The 23,785-nt window shown below is 38.0% G+C and overlaps 1 protein-coding gene across 1 annotated transcript in view; it reads left to right on the plus strand.

Annotated features, from left to right (window-relative positions):
• Window positions 1–2,093: 2,093 nt before the first annotated feature.
• Window positions 2,094–23,785, plus strand: part of TOR1AIP1 (torsin 1A interacting protein 1) — a 28,851-nt gene continuing 7,159 nt past the window's right edge. Inside the window, exons 1-7 of the mRNA XM_066261259.1 lie at window positions 2,094–3,510; window positions 9,014–9,061; window positions 9,945–9,989; window positions 16,166–16,252; window positions 18,858–18,914; window positions 21,775–21,816; window positions 22,376–22,438. Coding sequence (XP_066117356.1) covers window positions 3,033–3,510; window positions 9,014–9,061; window positions 9,945–9,989; window positions 16,166–16,252; window positions 18,858–18,914; window positions 21,775–21,816; window positions 22,376–22,438 — 820 coding nt within the window. The 5' untranslated portion in view covers window positions 2,094–3,032. The remainder of the gene's footprint in view (window positions 3,511–9,013; window positions 9,062–9,944; window positions 9,990–16,165; window positions 16,253–18,857; window positions 18,915–21,774; window positions 21,817–22,375; window positions 22,439–23,785) is intronic.

Raw genomic sequence — 23,785 nt, forward strand, 5'->3', positions numbered from 1 at the left:
TGTACAAAAATTCTAATTTTAAGATAAAATGTTTCATTTAAAACATTTTCTTGACATTGGATTTCTAGACCTAGAACTAACACCTAAGTACATATATTAATGCCAGATATTTTATCTGAATTATAATTTTTTTATATGTCTTCCCTAATACAAGGCAAATTCCCTAAGGATAAAGAATAGATACATTAATTTAATTCATGTATTTATTAAACATCATGTGCCAACATAGACATTTAATAAATATATGAATCAATGAGTAAGGGGTGAGCAAAAGTAGGTTTAGATACAACCACCACAGGAGGTAGTGAGGCTAACCCAAGCAGGTCTTAAAATTCAGGTTTGTTTACCGAATTTCAAAGACTACAAGAATGTGTAAATAATAAAAGCCAGCAATCTGAGCACCCACAAGAGTGTACCTAAGTGTACTGTACCAATGTGACATTCTTTTGGGTTGTTATATAATCATAACCTGAATCTTTTCTCCATATGAACAACTGGAAACTTTTCCCCCCACTTCTGTATGTTCTAATTTTCTATTACCTGTCTTCTCCTTTGGTCCACTGAGTTTCTCCACATATTTCAAATTTCCAAAGTAACTGTCTTAACATCCAGAGTTCACACCTCCTCTTGGTATTGGTGGCCCACCAATTCCCTTTGGACAACTGCAGTTTAGAAAACACCTACAGCAGAGTATCTGGTTTGTCTAGGGTTTAGCTTCACCTCACAGTCATGATCAAAGTTGGTATTTGTCAGGTTGCTAGGTGTAGAGGCAGGTATGGCAGAACTAGGATTATGTACGTATTCATATTACTTAGACAAAATAGGGAAAATCCTAAGCAAATATGTGCTCATGTTAAAGTTACCATGTCTCTAATTTTACTTTAAGAGTCTCATGATTTGTTTCTCTGGGAAGCCATTCCTAAGCCTTTACAAGCATTTTTAATTACAAAATAAAACAGGGACTAATTAGTTAATAATATGCAGAACCTCTTATCCTTTCTTTTTTAATGTTCCCCATACCTAAGTTTTACAAGTCTATATCCAAGTTTCTGTATAGCCACCTGTCCTGGTAAATGTTTCAAAGAGGTTTTTAATATATGCAGTAATTTTCATAATATGAACAATATTATAAAGTTTTATATCCTTTAAAAATTATATTACAGAACTTTATATCTTAGTGAGTAATGTAATAGGTACCTTATAGAAAAAGCATTACTTAAATAAAAGCCAAGTATTAATCAAGTGCCCATAATTTTCAGCATTTTGTTGTTAAAGAAGTCCCACAAATTTTCCAAACATACTATCTAACCCAGGCTGACAAGGGAGAACATGTTTTTAATTTTCCCTTAGAACATTTTTTTAAAAGCATTTCCCTGTGACTATCCCTGCAGTTTCATTGGCTATGTTGTATATAGTAAACAAAGCTAAACTAAAAGGCAAAAACCTACGTGACTAGCATGCGTGTCCTTGTGTCTGTGACCAAATATATATTTAGTGAAAACACAGTGCATGTTAAGATTACATTAAATTGAAATTTGTGCCCAGTTTGAATAAACGAATTGCTCAAAAGCATATTAAGGTGATTTAAAATACATGAAAGAATAAAACATACCTTCAAATTTTTCATTCATTATAAGTCATATTCCAATTCATTTGTTTACATCTATTCACTAAAATCAATTATAAAAAACCCTTCAGCCCTGGCCGGATAGCTCCATTGAGCATCCTGCCAAAGTGCAGAGGTTGCTGATTAGATCCCCGGTCAGGGCACATATGGAACAGATTGATATTCCTGTCTGTCTCTCCCTCCCTCCTGTCCTCGCTCCCTAAAATCAATAAATAATTATTTTTTAATTAAAAAACCCTCCAAGTGCACATTAATCTTTCTGTCAATAAGTAGTCATACTTTACACTAACTTAAAACTGTGCTTTTTATTCTTGCTTTTTATTAAGTAGACTAAACGCAGGAAACCCTAAATCAAATGCTTAATACCAAGTCATACTCTGTATCAAAGTAAAAATAACGGACCACAAATTAAAATTACAGCTATCTTTAATCCATGTATTTGCTCTTTTCTCTTTGTCCATAATACAGCACTAATGACCTTCCTGAACAGTGCTGCTGGAATAGAGCTTTTACACAAAAGCCAGGGGTGACTACGTTTGCTGTGCGTATATTTTGCAAGTGGAAGTCCACCCGACTATGCCTGTAGTTTCGTTGTCGTCCACTTCTCAACAGGTGACTTAAAATCTAAAACTGGTTAACTGCTCTCATAAGGAAAGATGACACCTGCGAAAGTATCTTTATCATCCTCACTCCTGCCGGGGACATTTCCAGGTATGGCTAAGGTAGCAGTCGATCATAAAGGTCCCAGAAAAACTGCGCAACAACCTGGGAATGGGAACCAAAACCTCTCCATCCCCGTCTCACTCCCCGTTTCCACACTCGATGCTGGGAGCCAGCAGTCTGTGTTCGCAAATGGTTGCCAGGAGCAGCTGGGTTTAGGACAGTTGTTTTTCAACTGCCGGTGGCGAAAGAGTTAAGCATCCTGATGTTGTATGAACATTATATAATCTATACTCATTGGGTCTGTAATCTTCATACATCAGGGTGAGTAACTCTTTGGCAGATGGGTGGTGTTTCCCCTGGTTTAGGACATGCAATTTGCCCAGCCAGTTGTCCCTTCTCCGTCGTCCCCTCCCTCCCTGTCCCCCAAGGCCAAGGGCAGCGACGTCCTCCTCCCTCTTCTCCTCCTCTTTGGTGCCTTCAGCCAGGAGGCGGGAGTGACCCGCAGCAGCTGACCCAGCACAGGCACTGCCTCTCTCAAAGCCCTCGGACACACCATGGGCCCAGAGGCGGGTTTGCAGCACAGCAGCGACGACGCAGGCGGCATCCCTGGCGACTCTCAACTGCCTCCCTGACCACCGCGACCACCGCCCAGCACCACCGAAAAGCCATCGCCACCAGCTGGCAAGTGAATCTTGGGTTTCCCAAATCATCTTCGCGATAGACTCAAGCTACGTCAACAACTATGGCGGGAGAGGGGCGAAGGGCGGAGCCGATGATGGAAGGATGGTGGTGGGTAAACGTCACACCCAGGCCCCCCCTGCGTGAAGGACGGCGTCAGCTCGCCCCTCAAAATGGCGGCGGCGGCAGCGACGGAAACCCCTCGCCGTCGCGCCACAACCGGCGGGAAGTGAGGTTTTCGGAAGAGCCGCCGGAAGTGTACGGCGACTTCGATCCCCAGGTGGCCAAAGAAAAGTCTCCGATGGGAAAACGCGTTCAGCTAGAAGAGTTCCGGCCCCATTCTGCGACAGAGGAAGTGAGAGAAAGCGCTTACTACCTTCGGTCTCGGCGGCGGAGGCAGCCGCGGCTCCGGGACGCTGGGGAGATGAAGACGCGAAGTGCTGCGCGAAGCCAGCCGCAGGATTCGCAGCAGCCTCTGCTACGGACGCCGTCACCGGTTCTGCCGCGGGACTCTCATGCGTCCGAGGTTAAGGCGGATGGAGGTAATAGTCCTGCAAGCCCGGGAGCGGGAGGGTGGACGTCCCCACCGGGGCTCAGGTGGCTCCTCCGCCCCTGCCGGGTTGCGTGCGCCCGTCGGGGCCCCCCTGACCGCGGCCGGGAAGACGCACGGTTGGGAGGACCGGGAAGGCAGTCGTGCGGGGCAGCGAGCAGCGCTGGGGAGCCCCGCGCATCACCGGGCGTCGCTTTAGCGGTGCACGCAGCGCCTCTTGCTGCAGGCCCTCGCGGGGGACCGCGAGCTAGGCGACAAGCGGGGCACCGCGTGGCGACAGGCTCGGTTTCATTTCGGCTTCCTCTGCCTTGAGGCTGTTTCTACTGAAGCCACTTCCATTTCCTCCTTTAATTCTTAGAGGCTGCAGTCCTCAGCTGCGAAGGATTGTTCTAATCCAACCTTCCCATTTTCCCATCACTCTCCACGTGGGGAGAGAGGCAGGAAATTTGTGAGTGGGTGTTTTGCGGGTTAGTGTAGTTGGTGAATGGTCTTGAGACCCCAACCAAGTACATACACCGAAATAGCATAAGTCAGTTATCCTGAACTTGAAGTCCCCTGTGTTTGATAGAATAGAGCCCATTGCTCTTTCTCGACTGTGGTGGTGGCCTGTGCAAGAAATTCGCCACGTTGGAAGCCCTCAGTGTAATAATCTCAGTGGTTGAGTAGTAGCCCGACAAAGCAGAACTCTTAGTTTTCATCTAAATGGGCCAAAAGGATGTGGACAAAGGGAGTTTTTATAGTTTTACGTGAGTCACAGGTGAATCAATTCCCTTAATCCATCCTCTCCCACAAGTGGTGTTTCACGTTAGCCCCATGTAAGGTACTTATGGAGGTAAGAACCAGGGGGTTTGAATCAGAGTGGGATTACATAGACCATTGATGGGTATGAAGAGGACGTGGATTTTCAGCTTAGAGCAGAGTAATAGCCTGCACGTTTACCTGTACATACATGAAGAACTGATATATTTGAAGATATATTGATTTTGGAAACTTTATGTTAAAGATATGTAAGTTAGTCCAGGGTGTAGTCACTCAAAACAGTTGTTCTTCTGTAAAATTAAGTACAATAGTTAATGAATAATAATACAAGAATAAACTCACATACTCACAAGTGTAAACCTACTTTTGCCTCACCCTGTATTGATGTTTATATACATAATCTCTACTCAGATCATAAGTTTTTATTTTTGACAATTGTCATATCCATTTAGAAGATGAACCATCTCTGCAAACTGTTTTAAGCCAGTCTCAAAAGAAGACTGTCAGAACACAAGAGACTCCAGGTCTGAAGAGTGATTTTGATTTTTCCTTACCTGCCACTTTTTTTTTTTATGTACAGATTATAGCCTGGTTCATCAAGGGTGCCAAACATTACCTCATTCAGAGTTTCAGTGAATTCTTAATAGGTTGTTATTGAATTAAGCAATGTTAAGAAAAGACAGGGTACATACTTGAGTGCCTACGAAGTACTGGCCACTTCATATATGGTAATTCAGTCAGATAACTATTCACTCACAAAGCCCTTTTATTTTTCCCAAGTATCTGTCACTCTCACATATAATAATTACTTACCCAGAAATTTAAATGGGTAAACTACCTTACTTACCTTTCACTTAAAATGGATTAAATGGTCTGCAGAGTACAATCATGACCCAATACAATCAATCTTAGTTTTAATACAACAGTGTGAGAGTAGGTTTACAGTTGTGAATATGTGAAACAATTTATTCTTGTATCATTATTTATTAACTGAAGGTTTATTAAAGAAGATTATGCTTTATAGTTTGAACTGCTCTAGTCTCAATTTAGAATAAAGTATAGCTGGTTCAAGTTTAGTTCCCTTCATGCTTAATTCCTTGAACAACCTCTGTTACTGTGTTAAGATTATAAACTATCTTAGAAAAATGCTTTGAGTAATCAGTGCTATAATCAGACTTCCCAGACCATTTGGAGAAAGTATATGTTTGAAATTTTACTCACAGTAGATTTAATTGCATGTCCCTTATATCAGAGAAGAAAAAATTTCTCATTTTTAAAATTTAGGGTAAGATTTCCTTTTTTATGGCTGAGTAATAGTCCAGCTTTTTTATCTACTCATCTATTGGTGGACACTTGGGCTGCTTCCAGTAAAATCCAATTTTTAAAAAAATCTCAAAAAAAAATAAAATTTGAGGTAAATTTATAAAAATTATGGAGTTAAGTCAATTGATGTACTGAAGACTGTTGAGTACCAGCCTGTAGACCATTATAAAACTACTATATAACAGAATGTCTTAAACAGACTTTCCAAGTTCACACTAGGCCTTTATTTAAGGATTGATGATGAGACACATGGCTGCATAATGTGGAAACAGCAGAGGATCTTGGTTGAGGTACTTCGCCACCTTGAGCATCAGGCTTTTATCTATATGATTTACCCTGCCTAACTCACAAGGCCACTTTAGGAATGATGTGGTACATGCAAAATCCCTTTGTACACAATAAAACCTATAGATACAAGATTTTTTTTCTCTCCTCATGACAGTTTACAAAAGATATGAAATTCACAAAATTTTACTTAAGCATTTCTTTTTTTAAGGAGCTTATGCTATAATTGGAAATGGAGAAAACGAAACATTTCTCAATATGTATGACAGATTGATGGAACCCATGCATAGATTCCCTGGAATATATTGATAGTACCCTTTGCATACAATGTAACTAGGAATAAGGTTATGTGCATCTTTGGGAGATTTGATATACTAAGCATTCTCTTACTGTAAAAGGTGTTTCTAGAAATCTTTTAATACCTAGTACATGACTTCGGACTTGTACCTCTAATGAAAGGAGAAAGAGTTTAGGGAATTATTAAATAAATGGATGTAAAGTCTGTCCAGCAGAGGCGTTATTAAATAAGAGTCACTCTTTAATGGAGGACTGCTTTAAGTACAAGTTTAAGGATAGGTCCTTTCCTTCCTTGTAGAAGAATAGACTTTCTGTTTAGCTTGGTATTTTGAATATTGTATAACCTATAATTATAAGTAGGGCCACTGATGTAGTCTGGGAGAAATTTATCCAAAGATGTCCTTAAGAATAAAGGCCTAAACCAAGAGGCCACTTTCTAAAACAACTACATCATTGGTCATCTAATATCTCTTCTTGCTACTCTGTCTCCTTCAAGTATCTTACATAGGGCTACATATGTAGTGGAGCACGCAGAAAATGCTTAAATGAAAACATGGAAACTGAAATGGTAATTGATGTCTATAGATTAAGTTGAGTTTTAGCTTTTGATTAAACCTGGAAAAGGTGGGACTACAGAGCAGAAAAAGAGGACAGCACTTGTATTAATAGGAGTATTAATTACTTTTAATGCTAATTATTTAAATTCTCAATACTTGATGTGGGAAATGCTTGCTACTGAGGTGTTTCAGGGAATCTTAGAGCTGAGAGATTTAGGGATGATTGTTAGTGCATATGTCCCTTTGTCAACATCCATTCGTGCATCAATTGATCATCTTCATGATATGGAAATCATTCCCTCACTGTCTGTTCTGTTTTGGAAATAACACTAATAGTTTTATTTTTTAATTTTTTTATTTTAATTTACTGATTTTAGTGAGAGAGGAAGAGACCAGAACATTGATCTGTTCCTGTATGTGCCCTGATCAGGGATCAAACCAGCATCCTCTGTGCTTCAGAATGATGCTCTAATCAACCAAGCTGTCTAATAATCAGGGCTAATAATTTTATTTATATTTATTTATTTTAAAAATTTTTTATTAAGTGAGAGGCAGGGAAGCAGAGAGACAGGCTCCCGCATGCTCCCTGACCAGGATCCATCTGGCAAACCCCTATAGGGCAATGCTCTATCTGGGGCCACTGCCCTGTTGCTCAGCAACTGAGCTATTTCAGCACCTGAGGCAAAGCCATGGAGCCATCCTCAGTGCCTGGGCCAACTTGCTCCAAACTATTCGAGCCATGGCTGTGGAAGTGGTGGAGAGAGAGAGATAAACAGAGGGGTGGAGTGGAGGGGTGGAGAAACAGATGGTTGTTTCTCCTATGTACTCTGACCAGGAATTGAACCCAGTACTTCTACACGCTGAGCTAATGCTCTACCACTAAGCCAACTGGCCAGGGCCTAATTTTATTTTTAGTATTGAACTACAATAAAAGCTACTTTGCTGTAACTTTCTCGTTGATACTCTTATCTTTTTGAGCTACACAAAAATTAATTTGTCTACATCTCTGACTTTAAGAAGTACAAAAACATGCTCAATAAGTATTTTTTTTAAACAAATGAATAACTTCTTTTAATATTTCTCTTCCAGATACTGTAAAAAGAATTTAGGGTTAAATCAGTTATGTAAAAGCAGGCAGTCAGTGTAATGGAGGCGGCCAGTGATAGCCAGTTCAATGTGGTTTTTGCAGTTTCATACAGATCCAAACATAATGTTTTTTTATAGAGACAAATGAAATTAAACATGATCCAAATTTAGAGGTATGTTTGGGTTTAGAGTGTTATACAAGGGTCTTTGACAAAACACAGCTTGGATTTCTAGGCTAACATTAAGATATTATTTAATGAGTGTAACTTCCCCATTAACTCTTTGTCTTTGAACTATCTGAAACACACCCTGGCTAACATCAACATTTTGTTTAAAATTAGAATTTGCATTCTTTTGAGGAAGTATGTATATTAACTTTCAGGAAGTTAACCTTGAAATTAAAGTATGCCATAAATAATCCACAGTGAGGGTATATTACAAATGGAATTTGGTTCTTTTTTTTAATTAAAAATATTTTTTTAGTTAGAGTTGACATTCAATGTTTATTCATTTGAGGAGTACAGTGTCTGATTTTGCTTCTTAATTGAGAAATTTAGGAGAGTGTTAATTAGTATTCCTTTCCTTTTATACAAATATGGTCAGCGGAGGAAAATTACCAATTTTTCCATCATACTTTTTTAAAAATTTTTTTATTCATTTTAGAGAGGAGAGGGAGAGACAGAGAAAGAGAGAGGAGAGACAGAGAGAGAGAGAAGGGGGGGAGGAGCTGGAAGCATCAACTCCCATATGTGCCTTGACCAGGCAAGCCCAGGGTTTCGAACCAGCGACCTCAGCATTTCCAGGTCGACGCTTTATCCACTGTGCCACCACAGGTCAGGCTATACTTTTTTTTTATTGAGTTTTAGAGGGAGAGAGACAGACAGACACTGACCTGCCATTCCACTCATTCATGCCGTCGCTGGTTGCCTCCCTCTATGTGCCCCAACTGGGGATTGAACCATCAACCTTGGCATGTCAGGACAATGCTCTAGTCCACTAAGCCATCGGACCAGGGTCAAGTCTTATATAAACTTTTTTTTATGGCAGGAAACTTGTCTCTAGTTCACTAGTATATCCTTATACTTAATATGGAAAACCTTTGTTGAATTAAAAGATGATTGTATAATAAATCTAGTATGTTGAATATATTTTATGTATTTTTAAATGTTTCTTTTTTCCCCACATTAGGGCTGAGTGATGATCTGTGTAGACCCCCTATACGAGGTTCAAGATCTGGTAAGAGATATTTGTGTTGGTTGGTTTAAAGTTTTTACAAATACAATTTTACTTTTAAATAGGGTAATGTGTGCCTTCATATGGTTCAAAATTCAAAAGTGACTGTACACATACAATGAAAAGTCTCTGTGCCTCCTCTGTCCTTGCCCTCCCAGTCTCCTCAGAGGCAACCAGTGTGGTCAGTTTCTCAGGTGTTCTTCTAGAGAAATTTTATGGAGATACAAGGAAATTCATATATAAATGATCTTTTCCTCCTTTTTATAACACAAATTTTAACCCAGTAAACACTTTTTTTTGCACCTCCATAATGTTTGCTTTTATTTTTAACGTGACACATTTTCATTTAAGTATATAAAGGGTTTGCTTCCCTGTGTTTTTGAGAAGTGTTTTTTATATGTTGCTATGATTCTTTCTGTTAGCACGATGATTTTAAACAAGGGTTGGGGACTTTTTATTCTTCCCAGTATAAGGCTAAATAAAATAGTCAAGACTGAGGCCTTGTGGCTCAGGACTATAAAATTTTCCTATCTCAGTTACATTTCTTTGTAACTAAAACCTTAAAAGTGTGTTAACCTTGAATTGATTTCATGACTATGAAGAAAAACTAGTTGTCATTTTAAGCAGTCTACTTCTGCTTCATTTTCAGAGTTTTTGGCTTACAAGGATGCTTATTATGGGACCTAAAAAGGAAACCTATTTATCTTCACATTTGGTTTCTGCCTATCAGTCATGTTCTGTAAGAAAATATTAGGTTGATTTTTTTTTTTTTAATGATGACTGTCAAGTATTATGAAGATAAAGATCTGTTACGGTTTTGATGATGAACTTGTGGTAAAGGATGCATTTCCTTTGAAACTCTAATCGTTCTCTCTCTCTCTTGCAGAATTGGCATACAGAATTAACGGAAACAATGAAATGAGTGAATTAGGTTTGTTCATTTCTAATTTTTTAGGTTCTCTTTGAGGATTCTGATTATCAGTAGAGTACAGACTGCACACTTTTTTTGGTCACTGGTTGAGAATATTACTTTGCTCATTACTATGCTCCATGGGGCACTGTCCCTATTACCAAGACCTTTCTTAATAGCCTTGGTATTTATTCTCTCTGAAATTATGTAGTTTGTTATATTATTGTTTAAATTCATGTAAGAACAAATATATTTTAGTTTTAATTAGCCTTGGTCAAATTTACACTATTGAAATAAAGATCAACTTACCAATTAAAGTTTTTTCTTGATTTAGAAAGTGAATTTGAGATTTTTAGATGTTTTACATTGTAAGTTGAGTGTCCTTTGCCATGTTGACCTGGTTTAAATTCTTTTCAGTGGTTTTTGTTTTTGTTGTTGTTGTATTTTTTGGGTATAGGACAGGAACATGAAGGTCTATGGCCTTAGGTACATCTGCATTGATTCTGATTGGACTTCGTTTTGTTTGTTTTGTGTTTTTTTTTAATTTATTCATTTTAGAGGGGAGAGGGAGAGACAGAGAGAGAAGGGGGAGGAGCTGGAGGCATCAACTCCCATATGTGCCTTGACCAAGCAAGCCCAGGGTTTCGAACTGGTGACCTCAGCATTTCCAGGTCGACGCTTTATCCACTGTGCCACCACAGGTCAGGCCCTGATTGGACTTAGTTTTAAGTTACAGTTCTTTTCTAATTTTGGAGATGAGTCAAAAGAAATGAAGCTTCATTTTTCTTTATAAATAGTTGCAGCTTCTTTTAAATTTATCTTTCTCTCAAGCTTAGGCTATTTTCTATAGAGACTTGAGGATTTATCATGTCTAGGTCCTGAAAATACTCCTTTCAATATATAGCTATCATGTGAACTTTTACCCACCAGAGTTTCTCAAGTGCTCTATTTTAAAACTTTTTAAAAATCTTTTTAAGTCAGACTCTTTTTTTAAGCTTTTTTTTTTTTTTTTACAAAAAAAATTTTTTTTAATTTTTAAAATTGGGATTTTTTTCCTTTATTGAATTTATTGGGGTGATTAAGTCAGACTCTTAATTGGAAGATGATTTAGAGATAAAATAATTCTGTACTTTCTGTGCTACAATTAGAAATCCTTTTTATAAGTATTTTATAATGAAACTAACTTTAAATCAAGTGCTTTCAAGTTTAAAGGAAATTTCTGTGACATCAATATAGAGTATATCAAACGGCTATTCGTAGAGCTTGACTGTTTGTAGTATTCCCAAACTATTCTTTAATCTCCTCTTCCTGCTGCCCCACTCTAACTGTTGTCAGAAACAAAGCTGGCATTGACTAGTTTTACAAGTACCATTTGTAAAGGGATCCATACCAGGGATCAGTACACGTTAGCTTCTGAGTAAAATCTGACCTGCAATCCTGGTTTTGTGCAGCCTGTGAACTAAAAAGAAATCTTTACATTTTTTTAAAAAATATCTACATATTTCATATATATGTCTATGAATATATGTGTATGTATATATGTATGTACATATGTGTATATATGAATGATCAAGAACTGACATGGCTCACAGAGCCTACAGTATTTGCTGTTTATATGGAAGAAGTTTATGCACCCCAATTTATACCAAGGGCAGGCATAAAGACATTTGTTTGTTCTAAGGGCAGATTCAGAAAGGTACATACTTGCCTGGACATGGATTTATTGTAACACCCCGTGCTAGGCTGTTCTCACAGCACAAGGAGATAAGCGACACAGAAGTCACTGTCACTCCTGTGTTCTATCTTGTTTTCTCTTTGAGAAAGCATGATAGTCTCATTTATGAAACCTTTCTGTCTTTGCCCGCAGATAAAACATGAGGTAAACAAAGTTGATATATGCTTGAGTAACCTCCCCTCTCCTCACACCAACACATTTCACAAAAATCAGGAATACGAAAGTTTATACAGCAGTAGAAATATACCTGGAACTTTGTATTTTCCTTAAAAATTTTGCTCACACAAAAGAAAGTGAACAAATGTTACAATTGGTGGTCTCCACCAAAGGAGGTGGTTGTAAGTGATCAATTCTTGCCACAAAGACCAGGATTTCTGAAAGTACCTTTTCCTAATTGGTTGAAGTTGTTGGAAAAGTGACAGCTTAACAGCACATTTAATTATTGCCATGAATCTGCATATTGGTCAACGCCATAGCTTTTATCATTTCTTAAAGTAATGTTTTAAAATTCAGGGTGGTGTTGCTCCAAATAGGATTTCTTTTTTTTTTTTTTTTTTTTTTTTTTTTTTTTTTTTTTTTTTTTTTTAAATTTTATTTTTTTTTTTAAATTTTATTTTTTTTTTTTAAGATTTTATTTATTCATTATAGAGAGGGGGGGGAGAGAGAGAGAGAGAAGGGGGGAGGAGCAGGAAGCATCAACTCCCATATGTGCCTTGACCAGGCAAGCCCAGGGTTTTGAACCGGCAACCTCAGCGTTTCCAGGTTGACGCTTTGTCTACTGCGCCACCACAGGTCAGGCCAAATAGGATTTCAATTTATCAAAGTTTCTGCATGAGCACACGGAAGAGTAAAACCTTATATTTATAGTGAGTGAGGCAAAAGTAAGTTTACAATTGTGAGTACGTGAAACACAGAATTTATTGCATTTTTATTTATTATTTTCCATACGAACAACTGTAACCACTTTTGTTCCAACCTATATATTTTTTTAATTTAATATTTTAAACTTGTACATGTAGCAGCCAAGAAGTTTAAAATAAAGGAAGTTGAGTAACAAAAGAGAAAAATGAAATTGAAACTTATGTAGTCATAGATGCTGCCAATTCATTATCAGATTATATTTAAATATTTATCTGTAAATATTTTGCAGTTTAGGTTAAAAAGGTGAAAACAAATGGAATGTTTAAAACCTTGCATGAAATCTAATTAGTAAGCATTAATTTCAGATGATTTTTCTTAAGTTGCCAAGTAATGTTTTTTATTATAGTATTAGAAATATAAGCAAAAGTCTTAACTTAAAAGCTTTTATTCTGTAATCCAAAAATCCATTTATTAAACAAACACTTATTTTTAACCACTTCCTATATCAGGGGTTCCCAAACTTTTTATACAGGGGGCCAGTTCACTGTCCCTCAGACTGTTGGAGGGCCGGACTATAAAAAAGACTATGAACAAATTCCTATGCACACTGCACATATCTTATTTTAAAGTAAAAAAACAAAACGGGAACAAATACAATATTTAAAATAAAGAACAAGTAAATTTAAATCAACAAACTGACCAATATTTCAGTGGGAACTATGCTCCTCTCACTGACCACCAATGAAAGAGGTGCCCTTCCAGAAGTGCGGTGGGGGCCGCATGTGGCCCACGGGCCGTAGTTTGGGGACCCCTGTCCTATATGTCAGTGATAGGCCTAAATGCTAGAAACAGAAATACCAAATTCCCAAAAAAGTAAAAAAAAATTATTAAAAATTAATTAATGTAATCTATTACATCAACAAATTAAAGAAAAATTACATGGTCATATCAGTAGATGCAGGAAAAGCGTTTGACAGAGTCTAACGCCCATTCATTATAAAAACTCTCAGTACACTGGAAATAGAGGGTAACTTTCCCAACTTGATTATAGAAAATAAAACTACAGCTAACATACTTAATAGAAACTGAAAGCTTTTGTAATATCAGATACAAAGCAAGAATGCCCTCACTCACCACTCCTTTCAGTATTATACCAGAAGTTCTAGCCAATTCAGTAAGACATGAGAGAATAAAAGGTCTACAAATTGGGAAGGAGAAATAAAACTGTCTTTGTTCACAAGTGACATGGTCATCTATAGAAAATCCAAAAGAATCAACAAAAAACTGCTGAAACTAATAAGCAGTTATAATGAGATTGTAGGATACAAGGTTAATGTGCAGAAGTCACTCGCTTTTCCTATATACCAGCAATGAACAAGAGAAATTTAAAATTATGAGTAGAATTACTATCAGCATTCCTTAACATGAAATACTTACCTGAATCTAATAAAATGTGTCAGAGTTTGAGGGAAACTACAAAACCAATTAATGAAATCAAAGAACTACTAAATGGAGGAGATACTCCATTTTCATGGATAGGAAGACTCAATAATGTCAAGATGTTATTTCTTCCCAGCTGAATCTAAGACTCAATGCAATTCCAGTCAAAATCCCAGCAAGTTATTTTGCGGATATCCACACTCTCATTCTAAAGTTTATATGGAGAGACAAAAGACCTAAACATAGTATTGAATGTGGTGAACAAAGTAGGAGGATAGTACTCAACCTCAAGAATTACTGTTAGCTACAGTAATCAAGATAGTGTGGAATTGGCAAAAGAATGGACAAATATATAGATCAATGGAACAGAATAAGGAATCCATAAATAGACCCACATATAGTCAACTGACTTGACAAAGGAGTAAAGTCAATACAATAGAGCAAAGAGTCCTTTCAACAAATGGTGCTGAAACAACAGGACATCCACATGCCAAAATATGCATCTAGACACTGACCTTATACCCTTCACAAAATTTAAAACAGATCACAGATCTAAATGTCAACATAAAACTATTAGAAGATAACATAGGAAAAATCCTGGAGGGCCTTGGATATGATGACTTTTTGGCTGTATACCAAAGCCACGAGCCATAAAAGAAATAATTGATAAGCTGAACATTGTTAAAAACATTTGGCCTGGCCTGACCAGGCAGTGGCGCAGTGGATAGAGTGTCGGACTGGGATGCGGAAGACCCAGGTTCGAGACCCCAAGGTCGCTAACTTGAGCGAAGGCTTATCTGGTTTGAGCAAAAGCTCACCAGCTTGAGCCCAGGGTCACTGGCTCAAGCAAGGGATTACTCAGTTTGCTGAAGGCCCGCAGTCAAGGCACATATGAGAGAGCAATCAATGAACAACCAAGGAGTTGCAATGCGCAACAAAAAACTAATGATTGATGCTTCTCATCTCTCTTCGTTCCTGTCTATCCTTCTCTCTGACTCTGTCTCTGTAAAAAAAATTAAAAAAAAAGCCCTGGCCGGTTGGCTCAGCGGTAGAGCATCGGCCTAGCGTGCGGAGGACCCGGGTTCGATTCCCGGCCAGGGCACATAGGAGAAGCGCTCATTTGCTTCTCCACCCCTCCACCGCGCCTTCCTCTCTGTCTCTCTCTTCCCCTCCCGCAGCCAAGGCTCCATTGGAGCGAAAATGGCCCGGGCGCTGGGGATGGCTCTGTGGCCTCTGCTTCAGGCGCTAGAGTGGCTCTGGTCGCAACATGGCGACGCCCAAGATGGGCAGAGCGTCGCCCCTGGTGGGCGTGCCGGGTGGATCCCGGTCGGGCGCATGCGGGAGTCTGTCTGTCTCTCCCTGTTTCCAACTTCAGAAAAATGCAAAAAAAAAAAAAATTGGCCTGTAAATGACATCTGATAAAGGGCTGTTATCCAAAATATACAAAGAACTCTTTAAACTCAACAGTAGAAAAACAATTTGATTTAAAAATGGGCCTATCATTATCAGATACCTCAGCAAAGAAGATATGTATACAGATGGCAAAAATCCATGTGAAAAGATGCTTCAGCTTTGGTCCGATAGCTCAGTTGGTTAGAGCATTGTCCTGATGATCATGGTATTATGACAGTTTTTAAATTCTCATAACCAATATATGTTTGAATGGTACAGAACAATTTAGTCCATTTTTAAGTCCACCATAATTTAATAAGTCATCTGCATACTGAAATGTTTGTGTATGGGCATGTATATATATATAACTTTTGCAAACACAAATACAGACATGTATGTGTGCATATACTAATCTTGTCTAAATTTACACATTATTGGAAAATCAATAAGTTAAAATTACTCCACCATTTAATGCTTTTTTTTTTTTTTTTTGCTCTATATTAAAGCCTCAGAATGTAATCTAGATATTACTCTGAATATTTGTATGGAGAATATAGTTATATGATTCAGAGAACATAAGATAAATGAGCTCAGTTTGAGCTTATTTAAAACTTTGTGACTGAAAATAGTAAATGCAATAAAGAGCAATTCTGTGTCTGATAATTAAAAACACTTTAATGTTGAATTGCTTGTTTTTATTTTTTAATCCAGGTCTTTAAAGCATTAGAATAAAGACTACCAGTGTGTCCTGTATTTTTTTTTTTTTTAGGGGACTCTGAAGAAGACTGTCAGGACAGCTCTGACAGTGCGGTTACTACTGCTAATGACAGGTCCGCGGATTCTGTTGACCCTGAAGGTAATACTGCCTTATACCTATATGATACTTAGGAGCTGTATTTTTAGTTAAAATATAGAGGTATTCTGTGAATTTGCTTTTCCATAAATATACTTTAAAATATTTTATTAAAACTTTTAAAGTTGTGTACTTTATAATATTTATTAAAACTTGATTCTGTGTGTATACCTAATTAATAATATAATATCATGTAATATCTAAACAAGTCACTTTTTAGCTTGATTTAATATTTATGGAATACAATATTTTGGGGCTCACAAGAGCTATCTGTAGTTTTTTTTAATTTGATAGGGAAACCAATCACTGTAGAATTAGTACTCACTACACTATCAAGCGTGTTAGTTTTTCAGAAGGTTTTTTTGTTTGTTTTGTTTTCATTCACACCAGATTTGTTGCTTTTAGAGAGAGGGTAAGGGGACAGAGAGAAAGAAAAAGGAACAATGATGTGTTCCTGTATGTGCCCTGACTGAGGATCGAACCAGCAACTTTTGTGCACAGGCCGGCACTCTGTAACAACTCAGTTATCCAGCCAGGGCAGGTGGAAGTTTTAATATACTTAAATAACTACTTTTATCTTTGGGTTGTTCAGATGCACAGCAAGTTAACAATAACAGTTTTTGATTATTCACATAAACTTGTATATAAGTTTATTCAAGGAAAAAATTGACCGATTTTGTGGGAAATGTGAATTTGTGGTTTAAGAGGGTGCTGATCAAATTTGTAAACTCTCAAAATGAGTGATTTTATATTTTAGTCCCTTGGAAGACTGTCTCCACTTTCCCCTCATCACCTTTGAGAACTTCTATAATTTCTAAGTTCTACTTAATCATTCCACTTTAAAAATAAGCTCATAACCTCGTCTATAGGCATTTGGTATTCTATATATTGCTCATCCTTCCTCATTTTTCCCCATTGTTTCTTGATACAGAAATCCCAAAAGACATACAGCACTGTAGTATAGTGGGTAAGAACAGAGTGCTCTGGGGCCAGAGCCTGTGGGTTTCACCCCTCTTCTACTGGATCTGTGCCCACAGGCAGCTGCTTAACTTCTCCTCAGTTTCCTCATCTGGGTTGTGAGGTTAAATTAATTCATGTGTGCAAAGCACTTAGAAAGTACCTGGCACACCGTAAACAGTTAAATTAAGTGCTGTTACCAGTTTTTATATGTATACATAAAGCTCTAAAAATTAGAAACTAATTAAGCATTTATGTAGCCAATAGTTTAATGCTATTGGTACCAACGTATGTAGCTCTTTGAAACTACATAAACCCCAGGCTCTGTGATCCCTTTGGAATTCTAATAAATTCTTACTGAAGCAACATACCCCAAGTGTAAAAGAAAACGAGCTAAAGAACAAAGACATTAAGCATATTAAGAAAATACTGATCTTGGGCCTGACCTGTGGTGGCGCAGTGGATAAAGCGTCGACCTGGAAATGCTGAGGTCGCCGGTTCGAAACCCTGGGCTTGCCTGGTCAAGGCACATATGGGAGTTGATGCTTCCAGCTCCTCCCCCCTTCTCTCTCTCTGTTTCTCCTCTCTCTCTCTCTCTCTCTCTCTTTCTCCGCTCTAAAATGAATAAATAAAAAAATAAATAAAAAAATTAAAAAAAAAAAGAAAATACTGATCTTTCTAGATTATCTTCAAGGTCAGTCATCACCGAAAAGGTACAAGAAAATACATTGGAGTGCAGGAAAAAAATACTAGAATTTCATGCATATATTTTTTTTATTTCATCCATTTAAAATTTATTTTGTTTTATAATATATATAACACATTAGTTAATGTATTATTTTAGTATATATATAATGTTAGGAAGAAATAAGGTTTGGAGATTGATGCTCAAAAATTTTTTAATACTAGAAATAATATCAAATATATTTAGCCTCCATACTTGAATGTGTCAAATGCTTCTGTTTCTAAAATAGCAATCTGATTGCTTTTCAACAGATTTACTTACAAATTCCACTAAAAATGAAAAAAAAATTATTTTTATTGAATTTCTTGGGGTGACATTGATTAATAAAATTATATAGGGTTTCAAGTATACAATTCCATATGAAAATGTCTTTAAGGAGAGTATACTAACATACATAATTATTGACTGCTTAGAAGAGATATTTAAGACAAAAATTGATATTAATGATTTTAAGAAGATTCATTATTATAAACTTTTCCAAATTTCTCCTTACCTATGCCATGTATATGTCTTATATTTTTTTCTTTAATAAGTGGTTAAGACTGGTTAAGAAATTTCAAAACCCTTAATAAAACTACTTGTCTTAACAAACATACAAAAAATAAGCAGTTATGGGAAAGACAGATAATCAATTAATTTTTTAGTTATAACTTGACTCTTTAGAAACTTAAAATTATGCACCCAAGTTCTCTATATGAGTTTGATTACAGAAACTAATAAAGTATTTTCTAAATAAAATTAAATAAATAAATAAATAAAATAAAATAATGCACATAAGTGTTGAATACTCTGGGGTTTATCTGGATAGTTTTGCTTTTTGTATTGTTCCGTTTTTTCTTGCAAAATGTGCATTTAAAAAGTTAAATATGCTCTGTATTGTACTATATTTCTCTTTTATTTTTTTAGGTCAAACCAGCAGATCATCAGTTCAACATCCAGAACCATCTTTGCTGTTACCAACAAGTAAGTAGAGCCATTTTTTCCACTCTTAAAACATCTCCCTGTGGGCTTGCTCAGTGCTCTTCTCATTTTTTTTTTTTTGTGTGTGTTTATTTTAATGATTTTAGAGAGAGAATGAGAGAGAGAGCGTGCAGGAGAGAGACAGAAACATCTGTTCCTATATGTGCCCTGACCAGGGATCGAACCAGAAATCTCTGTATTTTGGGATGATGCTTTAACCAACTGAGCTATCTGGCCAGGGCACTCTCTTCTCATTTTTTTTTTTTTTTAATCTTTTTTTTTTTTTTTTTACAGAGGCAGAGATAGACAGGGACAGACAGACAGGAACGGAGAGAGATGAGAAGCATCAATCATCAGTTTCTCGTTGCGAGTTGCAACTTCTTAGTTGTTCATTGATTGCTTTCTCACATGTGCCTTGACCGTGGGCCTTCAGCAGACGGAGTGACCGCCTGCTGGAGCCAGCAACCTTGGGTCCAAGCTGGTGAGCTCTTTGCTCAAGCCAGATGAGCCCACGCTCAAGCTGGCGACCTCGGGGTCTCAAACCTGGGTCCTCCGCATCCCAGTCTGACGCTCTATCCACTGCGCCACCACCTGGTCAGGCCTCTCTTCTCATTTTTAAAGATCCTCTTTTAAGCCCTGGCCGGTTGGCTCAGTGGTAGAGCATCGGCCTGGCGTGTAGAAGTCCCAGGTTCGATTCTCGGCCAGGGCACACAGGAGAAGCGCCCATCTGCTTCTCCACCCCTCCCCCTCTCCTTCCTCTCTGTCTCTCTCTTCCCTTCCCACAGCCGAGGCTCCATTGGAGCAAAGATGGCCCGGGCGCTGGGGATGGCTCCTTGGCCTCTGCCCCAGGCGCTAAAGTGGCTCTGGTCAGGGCAGAGCATCGCCCCTGGTGGGCGTGCCGGGTAGATCCCGGTCGGGCGCATGCGGGAGTCTGTCTGACTGTCTCTCCCCGTTTCTAGCTTCAGAAAAATACAAAAAAAAAAAATAATAATAATAAAAAAATAAAGATCCTCTTTGGCGCCTGACCTGTGGTGGCGCAGTGGATAAAGCGTTGACCTGGAAATGCTGAGGTTGCTGGTTGAAAACTCTGGGCTTGCCTGGTCAAGGCACATATGGGAGTTGATGCTTCCAGCTTCTCCCCCCTTCTCTCTCTCTGTCCTCTCTCTGTCTCTCTCCCCCTCTCTCTCTCCTCTCTAAAAATAAATAAATTAATTAATTAATTAAAAAAAGATCCTCTTTTGCAAATTTAATGTAAAACTTGAAATGCTTTAAAACCCTCATCCTGCATCTTTGTTTCTTGAGTTAATCATCTCTATTCAACCTTGAACTTGAATTTAAAAAAAACAGCTTTCACTGATTTGTTAAATGTTCTTGCTTGAAATATAAATTTGACTTGATTTGTGTTGGCACAGTGGATAAAACATATACCTGGAATGCTAAGGTCTCTTGTTTGAAACCCCAGACTTGCCCAGTCAGGGCATATATGAGAAGCAACTACTACAAGCTGATGCTTCCCGCTCCCCCTGTCCACCTCTCTCTCTCTCTCTCTCTCTCTCTCTCTCTCTCTCTTCCCCTCTTTCCCTTCTCTCTTTCTCTCTTTCCCTCCCGCAGCCATGGATCCATTGGCTCGAGCAAGTTGGCCTTAGGCTCTAAGGATGTCTCCAACGGCCTCTGCGTCAGGCGCTAAAAAATGGCTCTGGTTGCAATGGAGCAACAGCCCCAGATGGGCAGAGCGTCACCCCTAGTAGGCTTGCCGAGTGGATCCTGGTTAGGGCGCATGCAGCAGTCTTCCTGCCTCTCCTCCTCTCACAAAATTTAAAAAAGAATAAAAAAAAAAATTTACATTGATACTTGTATTAATGGGTAGAAGAAATTCATTTCTTTGAAGCAGAGTTGGAAATTTCTCTTGTTAGAATTGTAGTATCGCCCTGGCCGGTTGGCTCAGCAGTAGAGCGTCGGCCTAGCGTGCGGAGGACCCGGGTTCGATTCCCGGCCAGGGCACACAGGAGAAGCGCCCATTTGCTTCTCCACCCCTCCGCCGCGCTTTCCTCTCTGTCTCTCTCGTCCCCTCCTGCAGCCAAGGCTCCATTGGAGCAAAGATGGCCCGGGCGCTGGGGATGGCTCCTTGGCCTCTGCCCCAGGCGCTAGAGTGGCTCTGGTCGCAACATGGCGACGCCCAGGATGGGCAGAGCATCGCCCCCTGGTGGGCAGAGCGTCGCCCCTGGTGGGCGTGCCGGGTGGATCCCGGTCGGGCGCATGCGGGAGTCTGTCTGACTGTCTCTCCCTGTTTCCAGCTTCAGAAAAATGGGAAAAAAAAAAAAAAAAAAAAAAAGAATTGTAGTATCATTTTCGAGTTCCGTTGTATTATTTTACAGTTGTCCTGAAATACAGCCCCAACACATGCAGTAGCGTCTTTTATTTCATAACTACTCTGCAGTGTCCAGAGATTTGCTTACATAATACATAACATTGTAGATGGACAGTCTGGGTTTACATCTCAGCCCTACTACTTTGAGATACATAACTGGGCAAGTTGTCAATTTCAGTTTCCTTTTTTGTAAAATAGGAATAATATAGTATCCACCACAAAAAGTGTGGAAATTAAGTAAAATTACACTGACACCAGGTAAATATTTAATACAGTTTGTCATTATTTTGATGGTAATATCCAATTTCTGAACATTTTGAAGTTTAGAAAAGGGAAAACAGTTACATATTGTATATGTTTGGGATTGATGAAAGAAAGGTTTTGGTTTTGTTTCTTTGCTTTATAGTATCCATAGTAAACAAGCAAAACATTTATGCAGTATCTTCATTGTTTTATTTCCATGTATTCAGTGACTTTTTCTGTTTTCTGTTTCAGGTCCAGACTTCACGTATCTTAATAAGCAACATTCAGTGCCAAGTAAGTGGCTGGTGGTTGTTACCGGTCAGCCAGCTCTAGCCTGTCTGACTCTGCCAACAAAAAGGGCTTGTAGGATTTTGAGTCATTTTCTCCTCTTTGCCTTTTAGTTCAGCACACATTGGTACTACATGTGGTAGTTTTCTCCGTGAAATGGAAATATGTTTGGGACCATTTTACCAAAAGTAATTTATTTGCAAGAGTAAAGGATTAACTTTTCTTAAATAACATTGAAATCAAGTTCAGTGTTGCTAAACTCAGTCATTCTCAGAGACCAGAGCAAAGGACGTGTACAAAGTTTTGTTTCTTAGGTGATTACAGGAATGGGCAACAGTGTTGTAAGTATGGGAAACAGAGTTTATTGTGTTATTATTTACTTATTGTGTTATTTATTGTTGTTACCCTACTTTTGCCCACCCCTGTATATTTAGTTACTACCTATTTTCCTGGAAGATAGTTTATCTTCACTGATGTGGTCCTTTGACATTATCTCTAACACTGGGGTCTGGTATACATTTTCAGAGTATGTGAAATGATATTTTGATATATGTATTTGCTTCAGGCCCAAGAAGGCAAAAAAAACCTGTTGGGATTGAAACCCCAGGAATAAGGCCGAGGATACGAAGTAAGTTAATAAATCTCTACCTGTTATTGAAATAGTTTTATTTGCTCTTTTTCTTGGTTATTTAACATGCAAAAATATATAGTTATTCAGATAAGCATTTAGGTTGTTTGTGATTTCATTGGTAAAGGACAAAACTATGGTTACTAGTTTAGTTATTCCTGTCTGCTTGGCCTGACAGAGACGGACCAGATACGAAGTGTAGGTAGTGGTGTGAGCACACCAGTGAGTGGGTGATGGGTCTAGACTGGACCAGTTGTCGGTTCTGTCTACCAGCAGCACAGTCTCTATGATAATGAGAATCTGCTGTTTTAACAATACCTGTTTTTTATTTTTAGCAGATTTTGTTTATTTCTATGTAAGTAAACTTGGGACAGCTTTGCATACCCATTATTTTAAGTAATAAAGGCTGAAATCCACAAATTGTATTTTTATGTTTAGGTATAGAATGAATTGAATGTCACAGATTTTAAGAAATACCACAAATACATGTGATGAAACAATTATATTTTGGATTCAGTGTCCATCATAATTTCTCTGGCAATGTGTTTATATTAAATCTTGACTATAAAAAATAAAATTCTATGCCTTAAGTGACCCTTAATCTCTCTCCCTTCTTTACTCATCTAATTACAGTAGGTGTCAAAGTCATCAGGCATCCCCTTTTATTTAGATAATATAAACATTCCCATCATGTGTCTCTTGCTCATGAAATGACTGACTATAATTGGGCAAGGTAAGCTCTATGGTTTTGTTTCCCATGAGTAATAAATGGTCACAATTCATTTTTCCCAGCAATGAAGTTTCACTGCACATAAGAGCTCTTCAGTTGTCTAAACGGGATTAGCTTTTTTGCCCTTGTCTTATTGGCTGTCATTTCTTAACTGTTGTGTGTACCTACTTTTGGAAGACCCTTTCTTCTTACAGTTTGCTCTTCCTGTCCTACCAGAGTTAGGAAGCCAAATATTATTACTCAGTTTATTAGGATTATGTTTATAACCAGTATAAAAAGTTAAAATTTACTTTGAAGACCTGAGCGATGCATGAATTTGAATATATATTCTAAGAAAAGCTCAGAGACTTTATGTTATTTCTTAGTTCTTAACTATATATTCTGGGTAATTAATATCAGATTACTTTTAGATAAATGAAGTTTAGTATACAGTATTATAAAACTGTTTTAATAAAAAAGTAAAAATAAAGCTGGGAGATTTTATGTAATAAAGTGGACTTGTTTAAGACTGAAAGAAAAGTATAGTTTTTATTTTTTCCAATAAGACACTGCAAATGCAGTGTAGAAGGGAAATAATTATATTGAAGACCTGGTTGGAATATAGAAATACAGTAGAT

Source organism: Saccopteryx bilineata, chromosome 2, assembly GCF_036850765.1.
Source record: "Saccopteryx bilineata isolate mSacBil1 chromosome 2, mSacBil1_pri_phased_curated, whole genome shotgun sequence".
In the NCBI taxonomy this organism is placed as follows: Eukaryota; Metazoa; Chordata; class Mammalia; order Chiroptera; family Emballonuridae; genus Saccopteryx; species Saccopteryx bilineata.